The 22,371-nt window shown below is 40.4% G+C and overlaps 1 protein-coding gene across 1 annotated transcript in view; it reads right to left on the bottom strand.

Annotated features, from left to right (window-relative positions):
• adam12b (ADAM metallopeptidase domain 12b) overlaps positions 1-22,371 on the bottom strand; it is a gene marked incomplete at its 5' end in the record, with an annotated part of 73,712 nt that overhangs the window by 34,788 nt on the left and 16,553 nt on the right. Inside the window, 3 exons of the mRNA XM_080037175.1 lie at positions 25-214; positions 1,259-1,335; positions 4,464-4,542. Coding sequence (XP_079893301.1) covers positions 25-214; positions 1,259-1,335; positions 4,464-4,542 — 346 coding nt within the window. The remainder of the gene's footprint in view (positions 1-24; positions 215-1,258; positions 1,336-4,463; positions 4,543-22,371) is intronic.

Raw genomic sequence — 22,371 nt, 5'->3', positions numbered from 1 at the left:
AATCCAACATAATACTAATCTCACCCTGGTGTGGAAGGATTGGAAAGGGCTTTTGATGTGGTTTTCTGGGGCAACAGAGGACATGTTGAAGCCGTGGCCGCAGGCTCCTGGGGTCAGGGTAAGTTCTTCCACTCGGTAGATGAGGTGGGAACAGTTGTCACGGCCGGACATCGGCTCAATGACCAACGTCTTGTTTTCAAGCGTGATGAAGCCTCTGCAGAGACGGCAACAAAGCAAAAACCAATCTCAGTCTGAAACACACAATTCTGATAACATGTGGCCCTCTCTCTCTCTCCACACTGGCAACATTTCTAGGCGATGCTTGACCTAGATTACTTCATCTTTCACGTTGGCAACCCTGGCCCAGCCACACAGAGCCTCTCAACACATGGCTCTATTTCAAATTCACAAATGAGGTCAGCACTATTATACATCAGACTTCTTTAATAACACTAATATTTATAATTTAATAGCATTAGAGGTGGAGTTAGTCATTCTGGGGAGCGCTTGTTGTCAAAATCCCTTTTAGTCAAAATCAGTTAATAACTCCTCACAATCCACTACACGTCCTGTGTTTGTTCAATTGGAAAAAAAATCTGGTGTTAACACACAGCCTAGGCTCTGTTAACAGGTATTGTGAACAAAAGGGGGCCCACCGTAGCTAGCAACATGCCCATTTACAGAGCCTAGGCAGTGTGTAATATTAATTCTGGATTTGTTTACAGACAGGTAGCGGATCATGAAGAGATATTCACTGATTTGGACAAAAGTGATTTCTACAACAAGCATTCTCGAGAATCGCTGACACCCCCTTAAATGTTGTTTGTCATTAGCTGTTATTGCGTTGATTAAAAGGTCATCATGGCAAACAACACAGCATTTTCTGCTTGGGAAACTGTTTCCTTGTTGTTTAATTAAGCAGGACACTGTGTATGTTAAGACTTTGTGCTGAAGCCCAAACCTCAAATCTTCCAATTGCGGTTGGTCGTTAGCAGCAGCACGATGCCAATTACTGCCTCGACGAGTGCAGATATTAACTTAATGCCTCTGTGGACAAAGACAATGAGGTGTGACATTTTCTCCCAATCCTGCGAGTCACACACACCAAACTTACTGACAGCACACTTTAAGGGGCTTAAGAGTGATGGGCTGCCGTGCAGAGTGACTTAAGTAAATATAAACATTGCAGTAGCAAATAGCACTCAAAGTGCAAGGTTGAGATGCTGCTTGAATACGAGATGCTGGCTATGTTTCTTACCGGAGGCCTGAGCAGGTGCTGACCGTGACGTCAGAGTTTGGATGCGACCGCACCTCGCCGTGGTAGTAGCAGTTATTCTGAAAGAGAGAAATTGTTCATTTTTAGAAAGCATTTACATACTGTAGATGAAACAATTTTATGCCAAAAGAAAAAGCTTCAAACACTAGAAAATATTTAAAAAAACTATTTTCTTTCAAATGAATATCCTCTGTAAATCATTTCCTCCCATCCTTCACCATATACACATCCCATTCTTTTAAATAATGCAACATACATAGTTGTTAATGCAGGAAAACTATCACAGTTAGGAGGTGACTTTAAACTAGTAATTGATTTTTCTTTTTTATTCCACCAGTGGTCTAGTCGAAAGAAAAGAGGACATTAAGGGGCCCTCAGACACAGAGAAAACACTGTTGTCTGAGCACAAGGAGAGCTGAAGAAGTGACTCGCTGAGAGGGAATACAGACCTCCATTTACCGTCTAGCAACACTCCCCTTAAAACAACTGTCATTAGTCACTGTTTCTCATCCCCAATATTGAACTGCAGGAGGAAATACTTTGGGGTGAGATTTTTCCTACAGAAAAAGTGTTTTCCAACAACTTCTGTTTGACACGTCTGTACAGGACAGATCACAGAGCCAGGTGGTGATGGAACAGCTATTCAGTACATTAAGTATAGAAATAGAGCAGCTACAATGATTCTGTGTTTGAGGCAATGTTTGACCTAGAATACGTCATAGTTTAATTGAAGAGCAGCAATAGTGATTGTCTGCTCAGCTTTTTAGTGACTTTTTAAGTAGCCAAATGCTTTCAAATGGAAATATTTAGTCATAGGTTCTTATATTTTTAGAAGATTTCCGGAATCTACAAAAAGCAGATCACAGGTGGAATAACATAATAGGGGAAGGTGGGGTGATTTGTGCAACTTTTTACTCAAAGTGATTTTAAAGTGAGGCCTTGACAGTTATGTCTCCAACTCAAATATGTACATATATTTCAGGATGTTGTGCATCCCTGGCAATAAAAACTTTGGATCTGGAATAAACTGTTTAAGAAATATAGCTTTCGGAAAAAAAGTTGTCTTGTCGCACAAATCACCCCACTATGTGGGGTGATTTGTGCGTCATTGTGTCACAATGACAAAGTCACCATCATCATCTTTCTGGCCATCTGAACTCTCATCAGTGGTGTCGTTAAGTGGAATTGAGATGTCACTCTCTTCTGAGCTACTGTAGACAATCACTTTCTTTTGGTGACCAGCGTATACAGCCATGCCACTGGCACAACTCTCAGAAATGTACTTTGCACTAGTTGCTCCGTGCTTGTGGAACCAACTGCCACCTGACAAATGTGATTCCCCCTACATTTCTGCCTTTAAATCAAGGCTCAAAACCCATATGTACACCCTGGTGTTTCCTCCCCATTAACCTCTGCACTACTTACTTACCTCTGCACTACTATCTGTGTTTATGTGGATGTATGGGCTTTACGTCTTTTATTTTGGTTATTGTTATTTTACCTTCATTGTTTACCTACTGAATGCACTATGTACAGCACTTTGGACAGTGCAAACTGTCATAAATGTGCTTTTATAAATACATTTTACTTACTTACTTACTTATAACTCACCCAGGCCCTTGCGCACAAATCACCCCATCCCCAGAATTTTGGATAATAGGCATGATGCAGCAATTTAGGGTTGACATTGTGCTAACTATATAGACTCAAAGTGTAGCATACCAAAGCACTAAAACATGTGTCAAATGTTTTCAAACGTGTCTATAATTGTTCAGACACAATAATCAAAAAACCTTGATCATGGAAATTTTACTTTGAAAGGCAAAACACAGTTTTTTGAGCTTAAATGTGCTTATATCTTATTCCTTGTGTCTCCCTTCTTTACAGGATGAGTCAAATGGATGGCTCTTCTTAAATATGTGGTCACATTTCCAATTTCTTCCACGGTTTTCTAGAAACAAGGGGTTTTGCAACTTCCAAAATGCACAAATCACCCCACCTTCCCCTATCATCGTTAACACTTTAACATTCAGTTTGACCGTTTTCCTTCCTGTTAAAAACCTTTTATTTCAACTCTTTATTGGAGCTTTATATTTTGTCTTATCAGATATTTCTCAGAATGGCAGAGTTTATTTACAGTACAGAGTTTATTCCACAGATCCATGATTAACACATGGCTGATTTCTCAGTTGGGGGACAGCAGGTACTGGAAGTGTGCAGCGGAGCGAGGCTTATCGTGAGACAATACAGAATGTCTGTTTGCCAGCCTAATGCAATGCTTGTTAACATCCTCCTCCCTATCCAAATGAAAGGTGTGTGAGAGCGCGAGAGATAGAGAGCGACAGAGTGTGTTTGAGAAACGCTGTTCCCATAACTTTAAGGGAAATTGACTTGTCAGTCATTTGCCAAATTACCACTTCACTTTCCCTCCAAGCTGTAAGCAACCTGTCAAACTGTCCTCGCCGCCTTTCAATTAGTGATTTCAATCAGAGCCGCGAAGGGGTAAAGGAATGTTAACTACCTCAAAAAAAGAGAACATTTTATTATTCGCTATGCAACAGAAATGTAATCCCTAACCCTCTAAATATACATTCAACATAGAACTGCCACGATTTTCAATTGTGAACCACACTAAGATATCAAACAACTCAAGTGGCAAGGGGAGAAGCCTTGATAATGAGTTGAAATTCAAAATGAGCACTAATCCTTTTCTATTTTCTGAAAAGGGAGTAGCAGGTACTTTGCTTTACACACACAGAATAGAATAAAAAAAGTAGTCAGGAATAGATCGACTGCTAAAAGAGGATTCCAATAATAAAATCCTGATGGCAATGTTGGCTGGAATAGCAGCCTGGCATAAAACACGGCTTAAAATGAAGTAGGCCACTGGACAGGCAGTACTGTTCAACAACAGCCAGAGGCTTTCAAATACATACAGATTCATATTTTAAAGTGATTAAACACTACTGTATCTATTCAACCCTAAACTAGATTTTTTTTTGTTTTTTACCCAGCACCATAAAATAAAGTGTGAATTATCATCTACAATCTTGGTCTGCAATAACTATAAAAGACATCTGTCTTTGTAATTTTTTTTAAAAAGGGTCAGTTTTCACAGCCTGACTGTGGAGCACCGCCGCACGTCAACTCGACCATAAATGCCAAAAGCACTCAAGTGCCACCGTACCGTGAAGTTGTGAGCAGCGGTGACAGCACTTCCATCCTCCCGATAATGTGTCTCAGTGTAATGGCTTGCAAAAAGACCCCTAAAAAGAGAACAAAAACAACACATAGTAAGAAACAGACACGTCAAACACCAAGGTATATTTTTCAACACTGTGAATCTGAATTAATATTAAAAACTCTGTGTTTTAGGGACTAATAAGAAAACATAACCCATAGTTGAATTTTTATGTAGATACAGGTGTCCCTTGTGGCTGGATCTGGGGGATAATGTGGGTGAAATGATTTGCATGTTGAGGCTAGAAGAGACTTGATTTTCAGCAAATATACTTGGTGATTTGTACGTGTCCTTGAATCCCCTGGCATTCAGCATGACTGAGTAGAATCCCTGCTGGGGTAATTATTTTGTGCATAAGCGTTGCTGTGCATGTGTGTGTGTGTGCGTGTGTGTGTCTTTGGATATTTTAAACTGAGTGTCCTTGTGTGTGGTTGTGGGTTTTCCTCCTGAGGCCATGAGCAGATGGACACAGTGAGCCCCACCCCAAGCGTTGGCAAAAGAGCGGCAGGAACACCCATCTTTTTGCAGCTGCAAAATCACACTGACATGAGGCAGGATGATCTCAGGATGTGTGTGTGTGTTTGTGTGTGTGTACTGTGTGTGTGTGTGTGTGTGTGTGTGTGTGTGTGTGTGTGTGTGTGTGTGTGTGTGTGTGTGTGTGTGTGTTTGTATGCGAAAGAGAGAGACAGAGAGAGTGATTACTGGAATGCACTGCAACATTGGCCAAAGGTGAATACAATGTCAAATAGGTAGTAGTACATTTAAAAACAAAAAGCTTCAGGAGGGGGAGATAAAGAAGATTTTAAAACTGGAATCAGGTTTTTTTTTCTCCAAATCACAGTGAGAATCATTCATATCCCACAGTGCTCTGCCATCCATCCTGCACCTCTTACTTGGATAACTAACCAAAATGGAGGTCAGAGTGGATTGAAATATATGTTTTTAACACTTGTTTCTGGGCTATTTTAGTATCTTATCTCTCCGTTTAAAGTTCACTTTTTTACGAGCTGTTTAAAAAAGGATCAATCCTACGTGGCCCGAGCCTGGCCACATTTAGCTTCATTAAATACTTATTATCGCTTTAATGTGCCTTATCATGCCATTAGCAACCTTTAAACCAAATCTGATAAGCCAGCGGGCGAGTAATCACTTTAAAGAGCCCAGTATGTCTCATTAAAAATGGATGACACATCAGAGGGCAGCGTTTGCTTAATGGAAATAAATAAATCCCCAAATATTTATCTTTATACCTAACTTACAAAAGCAGTGTTTAAACATTGACACTGATAAACAGGCACCTCCCAACAACACTAAAGCAATATGCTGGAGTCTGGTCAAAGGAGGGCAGATTCAAAATGTGCTAATATGGGATGTGGTGGTCAGTAGTAAAGATGGGATTTGTGTCGTGTGAGTGGTAATTCCTATAAGCAAATTCTCCCGTGCCGTATTTTGGAGGCATGTTTGGGAGAGCCAGCTTAGTGCTGTGGTACTACGACACATACTGTATTAAAGCTGCGGGTTTTACATGTTGGAATCTGCCTGCAATCAACTCTTTGGCAAGACATTTATGAGGCCGTGGATGTTTACTGTGTGTTTGGCGACAGTTTCCTCTGCCCACACTGGTTACCTTTTAGTCCCGTGGTTTGGGACCTTACCCAGCTGAAAACGTGACCCTATATGATGATGATGATCCCATTTCTGCATTGCTTTTATGTTTCCCTCTTTGCCTCCTTACTATCCAAGGATATAGAAATGAATCCAACCTTTTGGACTTAATAAATCCTTTAAAATAGGCCCCGGTTTTACTTTCTCCCGACTGCATTCCAAAAAATATGACATAAAAGTAATAATTTGACATTTTGATGGAGAGCACTTAAGAGAATGCCTTCCTGGCTGCACTCAATATGTGTCGGTTGTGTTTTTGCACTATAGCGCAAAAAAAAAACGGAGGAGAGCGAGATTCTCTATGAATACCAGAGTACCTCAATGTGATTATACCACCTTTCAAGCGCAAAACTATCCCCCTCCATCACTATGATTGTCAAGAGGAACATGCAGCCATTCCAAAGCAATTCAGACAGAGTGCGGCAGATGAGAGGCGGTCTGAGAATCTGCCTCTCAGTTCCCACCAGAAAACTCAGTATGAATTCTCCAAGCGCTGCTTTCAATTTTCCTCAATAATGTTTCAAAGAGACAGCTGGTGAAATTTATGAATGGAACACAGACCCAGAAAGCCCGATGGATGTGTGCAAAATTACTTTGTTTTTTATTGCGCATTTTCACTCCACATGAGGAAGATAATGGTTTTAGCCCCAAACTTCCCACAAAAAATGTAATGGTAGAACAAGTTGACACATTTTATGAAGCGCCCTGTTACTGACTGACTGCTATGCTGCTACGAATCATTATTATACACTTCTCTGAGAGGTGAACTTCACATTTTTTATCTCCCCAAAAACTTAAATTAATCCTGTATACTTTTTGATTCAATAGCCATCGTTCGAGTGCTCCTTGGTGTGTGTTGCGATTCATTAGACACAGTCTAACATCTAATTAACGATCCACTAATAGTTGCTCAGGTTAATTGTGACGAATGAGAGGGTCTTTAATGGCACCTCTGGGAGGCGGAAAATACTGTTATTCATCTTGAAAAATAATCTCCCATCTCTTTTTTTTTCCAGCCTCTTACAAACTGCCCTTCAGAATTAATTTAATTTCCCTAAGCATTATTTCCTGGCATGAATTACCATTCCGTTTCTGAAAAGCCAGACGAATAGCTTCCCACACTTGCCTTTGTATGTTGTACGCACTTGTATTGTTTGAGAATAAAATAGGAGTAGTGCTTTGCTGATTCTTTGTCAGTCTTTCGACCTCTGATCCCCGATGTCTCATATGAACACATGTTACCTTTCCCATCTCCTTACATAAGTGGATCGCTGGCATGTTTCCTACACAACAATCAATGAATGGCTGCCACAGATACTGTATGTCTAGCACAATGTACAGGGAGCAAACAGACAAGGACACCGCAGAAAAAGTAATTACAGTTTACATTACAAAACTCCTCTTCCTCTTTATGCTTTGAACAAAAAGATAAGCCTTTCTGTATGCTTAACCAAACCTGTGTTTAAGAGAGTTTTATTTTGAAAATAACAAATCAAATCAAGCGGACACCAAGACTTGCTACAACAGCCTAATCGATGATGCCGAAACTGGACGTGTCGCAGCTTGTTTACACAAATCAGTGTTTTTGTAATATCATCCCTTTTCTCAGCCATCCGGAGAGTACGATTTTCAGTGCAAATTTGATGCGCTGAACCTCATTTACATATATGTGACACCACGCTTCATGTAATAATTCACCATTACACAGAGCCCCTTGGGGCGCGTAAACCATTTGAGAGAAAAGTGGCTCCTCTTGCACTCTCTCCGTTTCCTTTGAAGACTGCTAACTTCAGTGATTTCTTTTAATCCCCTTTACCCCACGAGCCTAACCCTGAGCCTTCCTATAGCTGCTACTGATGGTACTGTGTATGCAGAACCTGGAAAATAACTGACTACTACAGAAGCAGAGAGAGAGCAAGAGAGAGAGAGAGAGAGAGAGAAATAGATAGATAGGAGAGGAGAGGATGAACTGAAGAGGTGTGGTTGACAAGTCTAATTCTATTTCCACATAGGGATGCGTTCCAAATTGATTTACATACAGCTCAATGTCCCTTCAGCTTAGGCCTGGCTCTCGTGGTTGCACTGGGGTGTACAAAGCCAGCAAAGCCAGAGAAAACCATGGAGAGACATAGATGAGGAGGATGGGAGGAGTGGAGGGAGCAAAATAGAAAAATCCCCTGAACTAGTAAGTAAGTAAGTAAAATGTATTCATAAAAGCACACTTATAACAGTTTGCACTGACCAAAGTGCTGTACATAGTGCATTCAGTAGGCCAACATGAAGGCAAAATAACAACAACAACAATAGAAAAAATAAAGATAAAAATATAAAAGACATATAACCCAGACATCCACACACACACATAGACAGTAGTGCAGAGGTCAGATAGCTAATGGGGAGGGAAAGCCAGGTTGTACAGATGGGTTTTGAGCCTTGATTTAAAGGCATACATGGAGGGGGCATCACGTATGTCAGGTGGCAGTTGGTTCCACACGCGTGGAGCCGCTACAGCGAAGGCCCGGTCACCTTTTTGTACTGCAGATATAAAGGAGTGCCTTCCTTCTCTGGCTTTGAGAAAGTTTACTCATGCACATAATGTGAATTCTTGGTAACAATTACATAACCGTAGTTAGTGTAAATGCAGAGATTCCGAAAATGAATCTGTTTCTGTGTGTAATCACTTTAACTACATAAGTCAGTTTTTATTTTATGTATTTTATTGATCCATGTTGAATTTAAAGTGGCAATCCACTGTACCCTAAAATGGAAGAAAATTGCAAATTTGCTGGAGGTACAAAATAAGATTGTCAGAGGATGACAGAAGTGATCTTCCCCAGGTACTTTGAATATCTGCTCCAAATTAGATTTAACACAAAATAAACAGAGTAGTTTGACTTTGGGCTCAATATTTGTTTTGGGTCTCTGTGGTTTTTGGGTACGTTTTACAATATGAGTTTAGTTATACAAGTTTTGTCATTCTAGTTCAGTTTCAATCCTATGAATAATTGGATGGGTGGGGCTGGATACTCACATTATTAAATTGTTACTGCATTATCTCATCGTCAACGGAATGTATTTAAGAATTGATTAATATGTTTTTTTTTTGTGATCAAGTTCTTTTGTTCGAAAGGTCAGTGGATCATCAAAATCCTCGCAATCCAGATCTGGGTCCAATGAATGTCCCCACATGAATTTCATGCCAACCATGTCATACTTGACAAGATTCCTCAGTAAGGATCAAAATGGCTGACTGACCAAACCTGAATGACCAGGCACTCAGCCTGTGTCCTGGATAAAAAGTCACCTTAATGAGAGAGCAGACCAATATGTTCCAATAGAAGCCACTCCAGAAGGCAGAAGACCAATATCAAACAAGCAGGCTGATGGGCCAGGTCCGTTTAAATATTGACTGACCTGAGCAAAGAATGCTCCTTAATGAGTCAAGGTCCATCTTTGCTCAGATATAATCCAGAGAGAAAGAGAGAGAGAGAGAGAGAGAGAGAGAGAAAGAGAGAGAGAGAGAGAGAGAGAGGGCAGCATTTTAAAATCCTTCCTCAGTGAGTTTGCAAAAGGTCCACGGGATCATCAAAGGAAAAAGAGAGAAAGAAAACCAGATTCTGAGGCAGCAAATACACATTTTCTACAAAGTTGTTGAGGTGGCAGACTGGACTTCCATCAGTGTTCAGGTTTATTGAGGAGATTCAGACAGGACTTAGAGGATTTGGTGGGAGCATGGTAGCAGCAGGTTGTGAGAGGCAGCACAGCTCTCTGCTTAAAGCTACAGAACAGTGTCTTATATCTGTGTGTTTGGGGTGCATCACGTGTTGTTAATATCTACAAATAGTCATCTCATCTCATTGTTACGCATCCCAATAACAACCCTATTTTAAGGAACCGTACCCCATGCTTTTCTGTGTCCTTGACCTTTAGAAATGCTTATACCTGCAACCTATGTTTCCCACCACAAGAGATTAAAAGAAAAACAGATTGGCACTGCAGATACAAAAGAGTCAGTCTTTAAGAGGTCAGGCCAACCATTTCCAAGCTACAAAGGGAAGCCTAAGAGTCATTATTATCATTATAACTTGCTTCATACATAGTTGACCTTTGGTTCAGATTCGAATGAAAACAGGCGTTCTTTGACGATCAATCAACAAGACGTATTCAAACAACATTCTATGCCCGTGTCCCTCACCTCAGGCATCAAAGTGTTGTGTGTGTGTGAGATGCTTTGCCTGAGGCAAGTTTAACCATCACATCAGTAAAAACAAAGCGCAGAGGGAGAGACAAAGCTCGCATGACGAATCATGTTATATTGATACAGTTTAAGGAGATTGTCTCTAGCTCTCGAACGCTCTCTGAAACAAACAAGATCGCAGGCAGTCATGGTCAAAATACAGACGCAGGATAATATATTCAAATGACATTGTCCTGTTTGAGCTGCACCACTGACCATGGGCTCTCCTTCATGACTGCACGACTCGTCTCCATGAAAGTAAATATAAGGGCAATGACCAAAAGTAATAGGAGGAAATGATAGCAAGTGACAGTGAGGTCATGTGATTTTTTTTCTTTTTCTATTTTGGTAAAAGGAGGCTTCAGATGTTCAGTGACTGTATCCCTCTCAAAAGAGACACTGATCTACTGGGGGCATTCATATTAGAGTGTAGCACTCTCTTGATCACTTTGCAGCACATAGTGAAAGGTGACTTTCTACTACTGTATGGAGATGTCCATACAGTAGGACTGTGCATCATATGTCAGGACATTTTTCTGGCATGTGAGAGTCTCAAGAACTCACAGATCACCGGAATCATTCTCATTCCTCTGATTTGCCTTCTTCCACAGGGATGCCTGATAACCTTACCTATTAAAGCTATAGTGCATAACGTTTTCATATAAATCAAATTCGGTTACATTCGAGCCATAGCCACACAAGTTGACACAAAGTTGATTAAGCTCCACAAAACTCTGTGTATTTTTCCGTATGGCACCGTTTACAAACTGATGTCACCGCCTGACACTGGTGCAGGAGCTCAAGAAGAGCCCATGAAATGTTTCAGTTGTTGATTATACTGCTAAGAAATTAACTGACTGTACGGCAGAAGGAATTAAATCCCTGCACGATCACCGAAGGCTTACCTCATGTAGATGCACCGACAGTGTTGTTTTTAAGCACCTGTCCTGATATTTCTTTCTTTTTTACCACAAACTTCTTTCTTTTGGCACTGCTTTTTACTACTATAGAGTCTTAAATGGCAAGTTTTAAGAAGCCTTAAGAATTGATTTGTGAATTTAGTAAAAAATGCAAGGCTGCAGGACCAAAACAAGGATTAAATGTGCTGTGGTGTATGGCCTTAAACCTTTTAATACTCCTAATGAAATGTCAAGTGGGTGTGCAACATCGCAAATTCGTAATAGCATATCAATGCCTCTACTTCCCTCGGTTGTGAACTGGCAACAGCAACCGCCACGGCCAACAGCGGTGAGGTAGAGCAGGGCTGTTAGAGAATGAACTGTTTCATAGCTGCTGGCCTATTCGTGCGGAATATTTAACACCATAAAAAAGGATTCCCACGCTAAACATATTTTTCCTCGTAACTGTACAAAGAGCATGATGTCATGTTCTCCCTGCAACCTTTAAAGGGAATAGTAAGGACGTCTTTGGGAGGGAAAATGTGCTCATCTACAGTTCATTGTACATGGATCCAGGCCAATTCTCGATCTTCTCTCCGGGTGTGACTCTTTACTACTTTAACGCAGGCTCAACCCGTCCATATTGTGCAAAATTAACCTTTGGCTTACCCGCCCCCCCCTCCACATATTGCACCGCGAAGGATGTTTGTTTTAATTAATGCTCCAAGCTTTTCGCAGCTAAACATCCGTCCGCTGTGTATGTGAAACGTGTAGCTTAAGGACTGTTTGAATTCTTTATTACAAAAATTATTCTTTGCCAACAAAAAGCAGTGTAGAATGTTTCTGGCGACGGATGATGGTGGTGAGAACTCACAATGCCTGGAGGCTACATCACCCCTACTTAACAAGCAGTGAACCACCACATCTTTATGGTATGCCTTTAGAAAAACATGCACTTGATAGGAAACAATGATAACAATACATGCTTGATCAATGTACCGCGGCGACTGATGCTGAAGGTGACAAGTTCAGCAATCTTTCACTCATTATCTTCAATCACAAAAGGAAAAGTCCAAATACACACTCAACCTCCTCTTGGCTGGAAGATATGACGCCTTTTTCATAATTTAATTTACATCGAGGGGTTTGAGCACTAACTTCTCCAAGACATGGTGTTTTGTAATTATTTATGTTGATGCACTTAATGTAATGATTGTTAAATCAGTGTGTTGGGTTTTGTGCAAAAAGCAAACAACATTAAACAACGTTTGTGTAAATTTGCTTTTTTTTTTACTCCCACATTCTGTCCATAAGTGTATTATGTATCTTGTGAGGTGGGAGTCACCCAGGTGTGCGGTTTAATGCAATTGTCCAGCAGGTAAATGGTTCTGTTGTTTCTTGTGGGTGGGTGAAGAACATTTTTTTCTTGTGTGCATTATAGTGTTGCTGTATCACATAATATACTAGTTTCCAATAAATTAATAAAACGATACAAGCAAAAGTTGTCTGCTTCCATGTTATTTTCCCTAGGGGTAAATAGGTGTTTATTGTATGGTCCTCCGTATTACATCATTAGTTCTAATAATCGAAAGAGCATCCACAGATAATGTGGGTCATCTATTACAAGACGCAATAACAAGAAAATATTGCTTTTTGTTTTTTTAAATGCTCTGGAAGACATCATTTTACAGCAAACTGACCTTTATAAATTGTCAGATATTTCCTGTTAAATTTGACATTTAGTTGCTACCTAAATGTGCTGCTAATAGTCAAAGTGATGCAAAGAACACTTCAGTATGCAAGCATTATACTTCAAATAGAGGAGTGGTTGGAGAGGAAGCATCTGTATTATTTTCATACAATCCATTTGAAAATGGTGAAAGAAAGCTAATCAAAAAGCCTTTTCACATTGTGTCAGTCAAATCATCCAACTGATCTTCATAAAGTAATCACTACAAACAACGGATGTGCATGTGTATCAAACAAAAGGCGTTTTTAACCTCCTGTATTGGTTCTTTTATACTTCAGCTGATAAACGGTTAACAAGTGTGTGCAGTAACATAACATCTTCATTAAAATTGTATGAGAAAGGCGTATTCCAAAAACCACCCTTGAAGTAGTTTCGGTATGCCTGCCCAGCACTGAAATGAGCTATTCTTTTTTTGCTGCCTCAATATTCCCATCCATAACCAGCTACACACCGGAACTAATGAGTGACGAGGGATCTTCAGGGGAGGTGGCTATTATTATTCATTGAAAAGAAGTAAACAAATGCATTAATGTTAATGTCAGAGGGTTCCTATCTGTCCAATTAATCTATGGTGGCTCCCCTGGGTAGCCTCATTGTTCAACTATACTTTTTTTTGTCTTCAGGGGAAATATGCAATTAAGGGTTATAGGCGGGCAGGAAAAAAAATATTAAAGATGTTATTGTATTTCACTTTTCTTCCCTTCCCTTTTTATTTCCGTCTTACTCTATCAATTGTTTCTTCCAGCCAAAAAAAAATTCAAGAAAACTTGAAATAACTGGTGCGTATCTTAATGAATCATCTCCTTTTTTTTGAAGTCGAGACACAGACACACTTCCAGCTGCTGCATAAGACGACTGCTTTAATATTGTTGCCCCACTGACTGCACACATCCCAGACCATCAGCCTTACCAGGCCCCCCAACGCATGGAGCATTCTTCTTCTCCTCTTTAAAAAACGCCTCACGTCATTAAACCCTCACTTTACACGTTCAAGGATGCCACGCTGATTCTCCCAATAAGATAATAGCATACAATCTGTCATTCTCCAGCCCATTACCCTGCAAACACGCTGGAGATGGAAACTTTCACTTGGCACGGATGTATCATTTTAACATAAGGATCAGGCTGAGCAATCAGACACACATGCTGATGCAGTGTAACAGCATCAGTGGTCATGGCTGCTGGGTATTGAGCGGGAGATGTCAATTATTGGACGGTCTATACTGGTGGCAAAAACAACACAGTGCTATTGAGTTAATCAGAGCCCTGATTTGGGCTTTCTATCGGCAAGACACTTAACATTTCTCTGATAGCTTAGGCCAGTGTGATCCGCCTTGAGCACGTCAATGTCTAAAACACAATGCTGCACTAGTTTTATCCACCTGCTGACCAAAGCGAACATACATAAATTATAAAGACAGTGGTTTCTGAATAAGGTATTTAAGAATTACGAAAACATAATATAATATTTACAAACAATAAAATGTTCATGGTGAAGTTGTAGTGAAGGATAATTCAAAATGTATCACCTGCTTGTTGATTTTCACCATCAAACTTTGTTGTAGCAATGTTGCAATGTTCCCAGTTTACAGGTACTCTGGCGGATAAAATATTATCATAATCGATGAATAAGATGACCAAAAATTCAAATACAACAACCTCAACAAAGATTATCCTACCAATTTGACCCTATACAATGGAATTCCAAAGTTATACATACATGTACATTTCCTGTTTCTGCGCATATTTATGATTTCTGGTTTACGTTCATCTGCTTCCTTGCAGATGTGTTTCTCAAACAAATTAGCAACAGTATTTATTTTAATGAAAAAAAAAAAGTTCCCACTGGCGCCTGTGTTTACACACACAGCCCACGGATCTATTGTGCTGCTGCCCCTGTGTAGTCCAGCCCAACTTGTTCAGCAAAAAGTTCCCCTTGATCGGTGATGTCATATGATGCATTTCCTCTTTACCTTGTTTTCAGGCAAATTGTGAACATGTGTGTGTTTGTATGTGTGTGTGTGTGTGTGTGTGTGTGTGTGTGTGTGTGGTGTATGTAAACAGCCTTAACCTTTTGAACTGATAGATGTATGTGTTCTTTTCAATGATTAATCTATTGTGTCATATTGTGGAGCATATGAAATAGTCCTGAAAGGCTTCTGTGCATGCATACGATGTTATAGATTTATTTATTTTTACCTTTAGTTGAAGCAATATGATTTGAGAACGGCAGACATCTGTCATCTGATTGGCTTGTGAACATACATGATAATGTCAATTAAAATGCTGCAGACTCCACAGCACCAGCAGCATCAGTGGAAGCAATTTCAATAATCCCTATAATCTGTATTTTATATCACCTGCATGGGCTGATAGTGTGGCAAGTGATATTGCTGGCATTAAACACATCAAGCACACACACCAGTGAGAGTGTGAGAAACAGCTGCTGAGCTGAGCTGTCTCAGAAGTCCTTATTTCACATGGGTCCACAACCAATGAGCCGTTCCCTGTGTCTTACTGAGACATATAAGAGGATGGGGATCACACACACAAAGGTATTTCTACTGCAGACTTTGAAAATGATTTCTCATAAAAGCTTTTATTACAAGCTTAGGGTTTGGGGAGGTTTGTGTCTGAAACGTGATTATGATGCTGGATGATTCCCTAGCCTAGGCGCAGCACTTTAGTGATGAATTGTACACTAATGGCTATATCCTGTCATAGACAAATGCATGGAAGTGTATTATAATGTGCAGTTCACGCATGCATTTCATTACCTTGAGAAATCCGTCTTTGTACAGCGAGGTAATGTCACCTACCACGCTCTCCAGGATTTTCCGAGGAGTGTCTTGTGTTGATGCAGATAAATGATGCCATGGATAAATCTGAATATTAAGCACCATCAACATATGTAAGACCCACACCACCTCCATATGAAAAACTAATACGTAGAAAAAAGATTTTCTACTCACTTAAACCAAGGCAATACTTCACTCTGCTGACAACATACTGGATATATCAGTGTCTAATTTAAAACAAAAAAGAGCTGGATCCTTTTTAAATGCGTTTTTGAACAAGGCTGCCAATGCATCACCCCTTGGCTTTCATTTGGAGGCTCTCTTTCTTTCTCTCTCTCTCTTTCTCTTTCTCTCTCTTTAAGTGCTCAGACAGAAAACTGAAAATTGCCCTCATGATCCTAATTGTTCTCCTAGCTAACACCCTTGACAGGTGACCCAAGCTCGGTACAGCATATGTAAGGTTAAAAGCTGTTAAAATGAGGAGATGTTCATGTTCCTTTGCATGAATGAGAAAAGAAAAGGAGACACACAGCAACACAAAGCACCAACCTGACCGTACTGGCTAAGTGCTATAAGTGAAAACCCCCTTCACCCTCCTCTCTACTGCTGCAAAGGCCCTTGTAAATAGGTCTTTGTCAATGAACAAATAGATGATACCATGTGCTGACATACTGCATTCATGCATAAAGTGTTTAAATGCTTCATCGAAAGCACAATTAGGGCAAAAACTGAGCCAAAATTATTACTCAGTGTTCTAGACTTGATCTGCTGCACTCCAACCAAAGATTCAGGTTTTGGATTGTAATGAACCCATTGTAATAAACAAGATAATTCCAGCTACATAATCACATAAATGTGTGAATAACGTCATGCAGACACCTTTCTTGAAGGCCATATTATCTCAGACGATCGCTTGGTAAAAATAAAAACTTGAGAGTGATATTCCCCAGAGATCTCTCCGTTTGGAAAATCAATCCAACTTTGAGAGAATGAGGAAGGCCAAGAGGGAAAGTGAACAGACTTAAAGAGAGGGAAAACAACATACACTATTAGGGGACTTTGAGCTAGCTTGGCTCTGATGCTTGGCTCTGATCCTCCCGGTCAAAACAAACTACTACTAATCTTTTCCCCAAGCAACACCTATTACTAATCTCTCTCTCTCTCTCTCTCTCTCTCTCTCTCTCTCTCTCTCTCTCTCTCTCTCTCTCTCTCTCTCTCTCTCTCTCTCTCTCTCTCTTTATATTGTCCTTCAAGACCGGGAAACTGTCCCCCAAAGGGCACGGTGCATAATCCACACAGTCTTTAGCCAGTTAATTAAAGATGGCAGGAGGCACAATGTGATAACTATGTGCTCTGAGCTGAACAAAAACTACAACTACAATGTCAACAGAAAGGATGTATGTAAAAGAGCATACTATAGACATGTGCTCCAGATCTCATCTTTCCAGACAAAATGTGTGGCTGCCAACAGTGTTAAAAGGGGAGATGGAGTACTATTTCTCAACCTGAGAATGATTATTTTTTTAAACAGCAGCAGGTAAAGGACTTATAGCCTCTGCAGTTACCTACCATGAAACTCTTGTATTACATTGTTGTGGATTGATATTTTAGGATACAATTGAGACAATAGAATATGATCCATGGGGGAAAAACTATTTCAGTGCTATATCAATGACTTTGAAGGCTTAACAGACATCAAAACACTGCACCGTGGTTTATAATACTATGAGGAGATATTTGAACTACAGCTGCACTCATTTTATACTCTGCGCGACAATCGCAAGATCAACAGCGGAACATCGCTGTTTGTGTTACAAAGTATTCTAACAGAATTGTGTGTGTATATATTCCTACAATGCATTGCAGCAAAAGCCAAGTCAGGATAAACTTTTTTGTCAACTTCTTGTCTGTAGAAGCTCTGCGTTTTCAAGGTGTAAAAAAATCTCTATTTAACAGGAAGCTTAGGTGCCGGACTAGTTGTTGGTTCTGAGCAGTTGCCAGGCAACCAGTGTGGACTCAAGGGAATACTGGTCACATAAGGGATACACCTGCACACAACCCCCTTGAATTGGTTAACCGGACCCTGGCTATTGCTTGATATTTAACAAACAGGCATGAGAGTGGTGTCAATTCCTTCTCTAAGTAAAGAAGAAAAAAAAAGCGTCCAGTGTTTAAAAAAAAAGAAATACACTGTGACTGGACAGAGGACATCGTTTTCCTCTGCTAACTGTGTTACTGTATCATAACAAGAAATCAGAGAATAATGGGGAAAACACAACCAAGCCAAGTGCAGAGAAGCAGCCATTAGAAAGCCATTGCCTTTAAGTGACTAGTGGTGTTTAACCTTGTAATGACGCCTGAATTGATTGTGACAGGCAGGACAAAATGCCTTGGCATCTAAAGTAAAGTCACACAGAGATTTGGCAGTTGTACCCAATCCATGAGTACACATGTGTTGGCTCTAAACCAACGTTTTCCCCACCGGTGGCTTCGACAGGGTCTCAGGTTGCGTGGTGACATGAAAAGCTGCTCTGTGAAAACACACAAGCCTGCATGTGGAGAGAGCGTGGGTGGAAGGGATATAGAAAGAGGCAGATAGAGAGAGAGAGAGAGAGAGAGAGAGAGAGAGAGAGAGAGAGAGAGAGAGAGATGGGGGCAGGAGTGGGACAGTAGAACAATCTGGATATCGAGAAACAGAGGGAGAAACAGCCAGACATATGACAGGAAAAGGGCATCACTTCAGGTTGATCACAGACACGAGGGGAACAGAGGATGTGGGTGTGAGGGAGGAGTTGGTACGAGAAGGAGGTAGTAGACTGCAAAAAGTATTGCTCTGGGAAGTTTGCTGCCGCTCAACATCCAGAATCTATCTATTTCCTGTCTCCAGCTCATGCGGGTCATTAGGTCAGCACGGGTTTATTTAGACTGCACGGTCGCAAAGCCCATCATCACAGGCTAGTCTAGTAATGATATTAAAAAAAGCTTTGGAGTCGACAGGCAAACAAGCTAGCAGCCCCACTCAAAATAGTGCCAATGAAACGACAGAGCCACGGACAGTTCAACTCATCTCGTACTCCTGACAGATCCAATTAAAAGCGGAGGGGGAAACCAGGGAGCTCTCTTTGACTGGCCCAAACACTCTTCATTGAATGGACTTGGTAATAATATTTTTCACCGCACATGCTGAGAGAGATGGTGGCATTGTCAGCTGTGTTATTGAAATATAGTGCATCTTATTTCCCATAGAAACACAAGGAGGATGTTGCTAGGGGGATTTTTATTTTGTCAAATACATAATGATGTTGTTTAGATGTGGCCATGTGTTCCAAAAGGGCTCTTTCCTCTTTTCTTTCCTGCCACAAAAGAATGAAAGGAAATGTTCTCACTGGGAAACGCATGGTCTCGAGCAGAGAGCTGTTTTTTTTTTTTTTTACTGCGAACCGAGCCAGCTCATTGTGTTTTCAAGGAGAGAAGCTGAAACCAAAAATGAATAATGTATTATTATAAACACAGCATACTTGAATACAACTGGAGTGACTCACATTGACATACATCTTGTATATCTTAAAGTTTTGGAAGTGCATTGACAACAAAAAGACTCAAGCGAGCACAGGACAAATTGGAGAGCTACTCAAATTTGTTGGCAGAGGCTTGGATTCATAAGTGCAGAAGCAGATTAAGCGCAGAGGGAGCATAGAAACAGGAGGCGTGGTGCAAACCCAACACACCGGTATGATAAAACTAGGAAACGGTAAGTGCAGTGCAGGTCCGCACGCCCACAATCATTTCGGTTGTAGGCAAATTGTAATTTGGTCGGCAATAGGCTCATTGAGGAGCAATATATTCAAAAGCTGAATATTTCATTGCACAAACATTAACTTTGAAAAAAAGTTGTAACCCTGACATCCCGGTGTGGGTGCCTTATCTTGCAGCTTGCTAGACAACAATTGTGCGACCTTTCAAAATCTCATAAGTGGCCACAACAGCTGGAGAAAACTGAAAAGGCAGCACCATCTGTATTGCACCCTCCAATCTGATTCTGCTCTTTCCAATATGTGCTCTCTTAAATGTTGACTTGCAGACTGAGCAGCGCTCTATCTTTTTGTACACTCTCAAATGTTTAGTCAAGAATATACTTTTTATTAAACTACCTTGTAGGTCGCTCTAAAGAAACTGCAATAAATTAACAATACCTTGTTGATATAGAATTGTCCTCACTTTCTAAAAAATCTACTCACACCTAAGGTCTAAAACTCAAATTGTTTCTCACAAAAATGGTTGTACAAGTACACACACACACACACACACACACACACACACACACACACACACACACACACACAATCACAATGACACATTCGAGCACCTCGGTCCCCAGACAGTGCTATTCATGTCTTTAATCAAGACTAATGTGGAATGTCCCATACGACCACCATTAATCATTTGAAGCTGGCCAACTGTGCCATTGATCAATGCTATACATCAAAGCAGCCGCTGCTGGCACAAGTCTGCATGTCTATCCAGCTCTGTTTGCACTGCAGGACACATCAAGTCCTAAATATTGGATATGACACAGCCCCTCCCAGTGCTCTAACGGAAAAAAAACCCCGTCTCCATTAAAACTATGTGGGACAAAGAAGTTAATATGTAACAGCATATAAGACTGTTACAATTTGAATCAAACACATACGGTTGTTCTGGTACAACTGACAGGAGTGCAACAGATCATATACTCATTTACATTAACTCGGAATACATTCACACGCAAAGGAAGACAAAAGAAAGGGAGCATTTTGAACTGAGGTGTGCAGATTTTCTTTTTTGTGACAACTGGTATATACTTTTTGAGAAACCCTTTGAAAGTGACAGAAGATTTCTTTGACATACAGACACAGTCCACTCACTGCATACACATTTTTTTTAAATTCAGACATAGTGATCCCAGAAGCCGCAAAGACACAAAGGAAGCCTCTACAATCTAGGATGATCAAATTCAGTCTAAACGTTGGCATCTGTACAATAAACTGAAGAATTAACAAGGATTTAGAAATGCAAAGAGTCCGATTTTTTTTAAACAAACACTGAAACTTCATTGCTAGTCTTGCCGGAAACACTCGCCTCTCTCACACACACAGTGGAGTGGACCCCTACTGATTCCTCTCCTCAGTAGATTTGTACTTGTCTTGCTGTGGCCAAGTTTTCCTGGGGCAGAGCCAAGAGGCTTACAAACAGCAGCTTATTAATTGGATCTGGTAGCTTGTTTATATTGGTGCGGACTGAGATCATTTCACACACTGGCCTTGGAACAGGTGTGCTGTGCAGCGGTGCCAAATTAGCAAACTGCACGAGCTCAGCAGATTCAAGCAAAAAAAAAAAGAAAAAAGGATGAGACTTCACAAAAAAAACTGCCATAAGTCAGCACAAAGAAGCACCACTTATTAAGCTCTGGAACTGTCCTCATTCATATCCATTCTCTATCACCAACATTTAATGGTTGTTTGCTTTCTTTCCTCTCGATTCCACCTTTTATTTGTACGTCTAAACTTGTTGACAATGTTGTCACTATAGAATATAGATACATAGCATTTCATTTAAATCATTTCCACAACGCATTTCTTCTATGTTCCTAACTTGCTTGTTGCAAGGATTCTCAAATAAAATAATACATGATTACATCAAGTTAAATCTCCAAACATTAAATGTAATAATAACAACATTTATAAATAGCTTTAATGTATTTCTTTACACAGGTATATGATGAGTTTTTTGTTTTGCTATGGGAACATCCAACAGTGATAGTACACTATATGTATTATTTAAACAGTACAGTACTCAGTAAAACCTGACTGCTGCTGTGCAAAAATATATATATTACTTGCAGCCTTGTGGCATAAAACATGAATTATAGAGTGGCATGAAAAAACACTTTTTAAGATAAAAATCACTTTTGTCAGACGGAGAGGATGACAGCTTGTGTTAAAATCATATATAAATGATATACATACTTTATATACTTTTTTGCATTCTTCCCCTCTTAAGTGCTGTTATTATGAAAACTGCCTTTACCATATTTCCATATTTTGTTCCTGCCGGGGAGATGAAGAACATTCAAACCGCTAAAAGGAACCATTTATCTTATAATGTGGGCAATTTGACTTTGAAGCATAGGTCTGAGCCACAGCGACCCAGACAGAACCTGTTAACAGCCCTGGACAACACAGACGCACGTAGAGGTCAGAGACCACCTGTTCTGAGTTGGCCGTAGTGGTGAGAGGGGATATATATCAGTGGACACATCTGGCCTGACAGGGAGAACAGGCCGGATGGGAATGGCAGAATGCTCCCAAGCCTCGCGGGCTGGTGACGGATGACTCACAGCTGATGCTTAGGTCACATAGGAGAATGAGGAATGGAAGGGTCAGTCAGGACAGCCAGGGGGGAGTGTGTAATTTCTGGACAGCGACATCACATTTACAGGATTTTTAAGCTTGTGTGGCAAGTCATT

The sequence above is a fragment of the Ammodytes marinus genome (assembly GCF_949987685.1).
Source record: "Ammodytes marinus genome assembly, chromosome: 11".
Classification (NCBI taxonomy): domain Eukaryota; kingdom Metazoa; phylum Chordata; class Actinopteri; order Uranoscopiformes; family Ammodytidae; genus Ammodytes; species Ammodytes marinus.
Note: the sequence above shows the minus strand (reverse complement) of the source record. Positions and strands in the feature narration are given on the sequence as shown.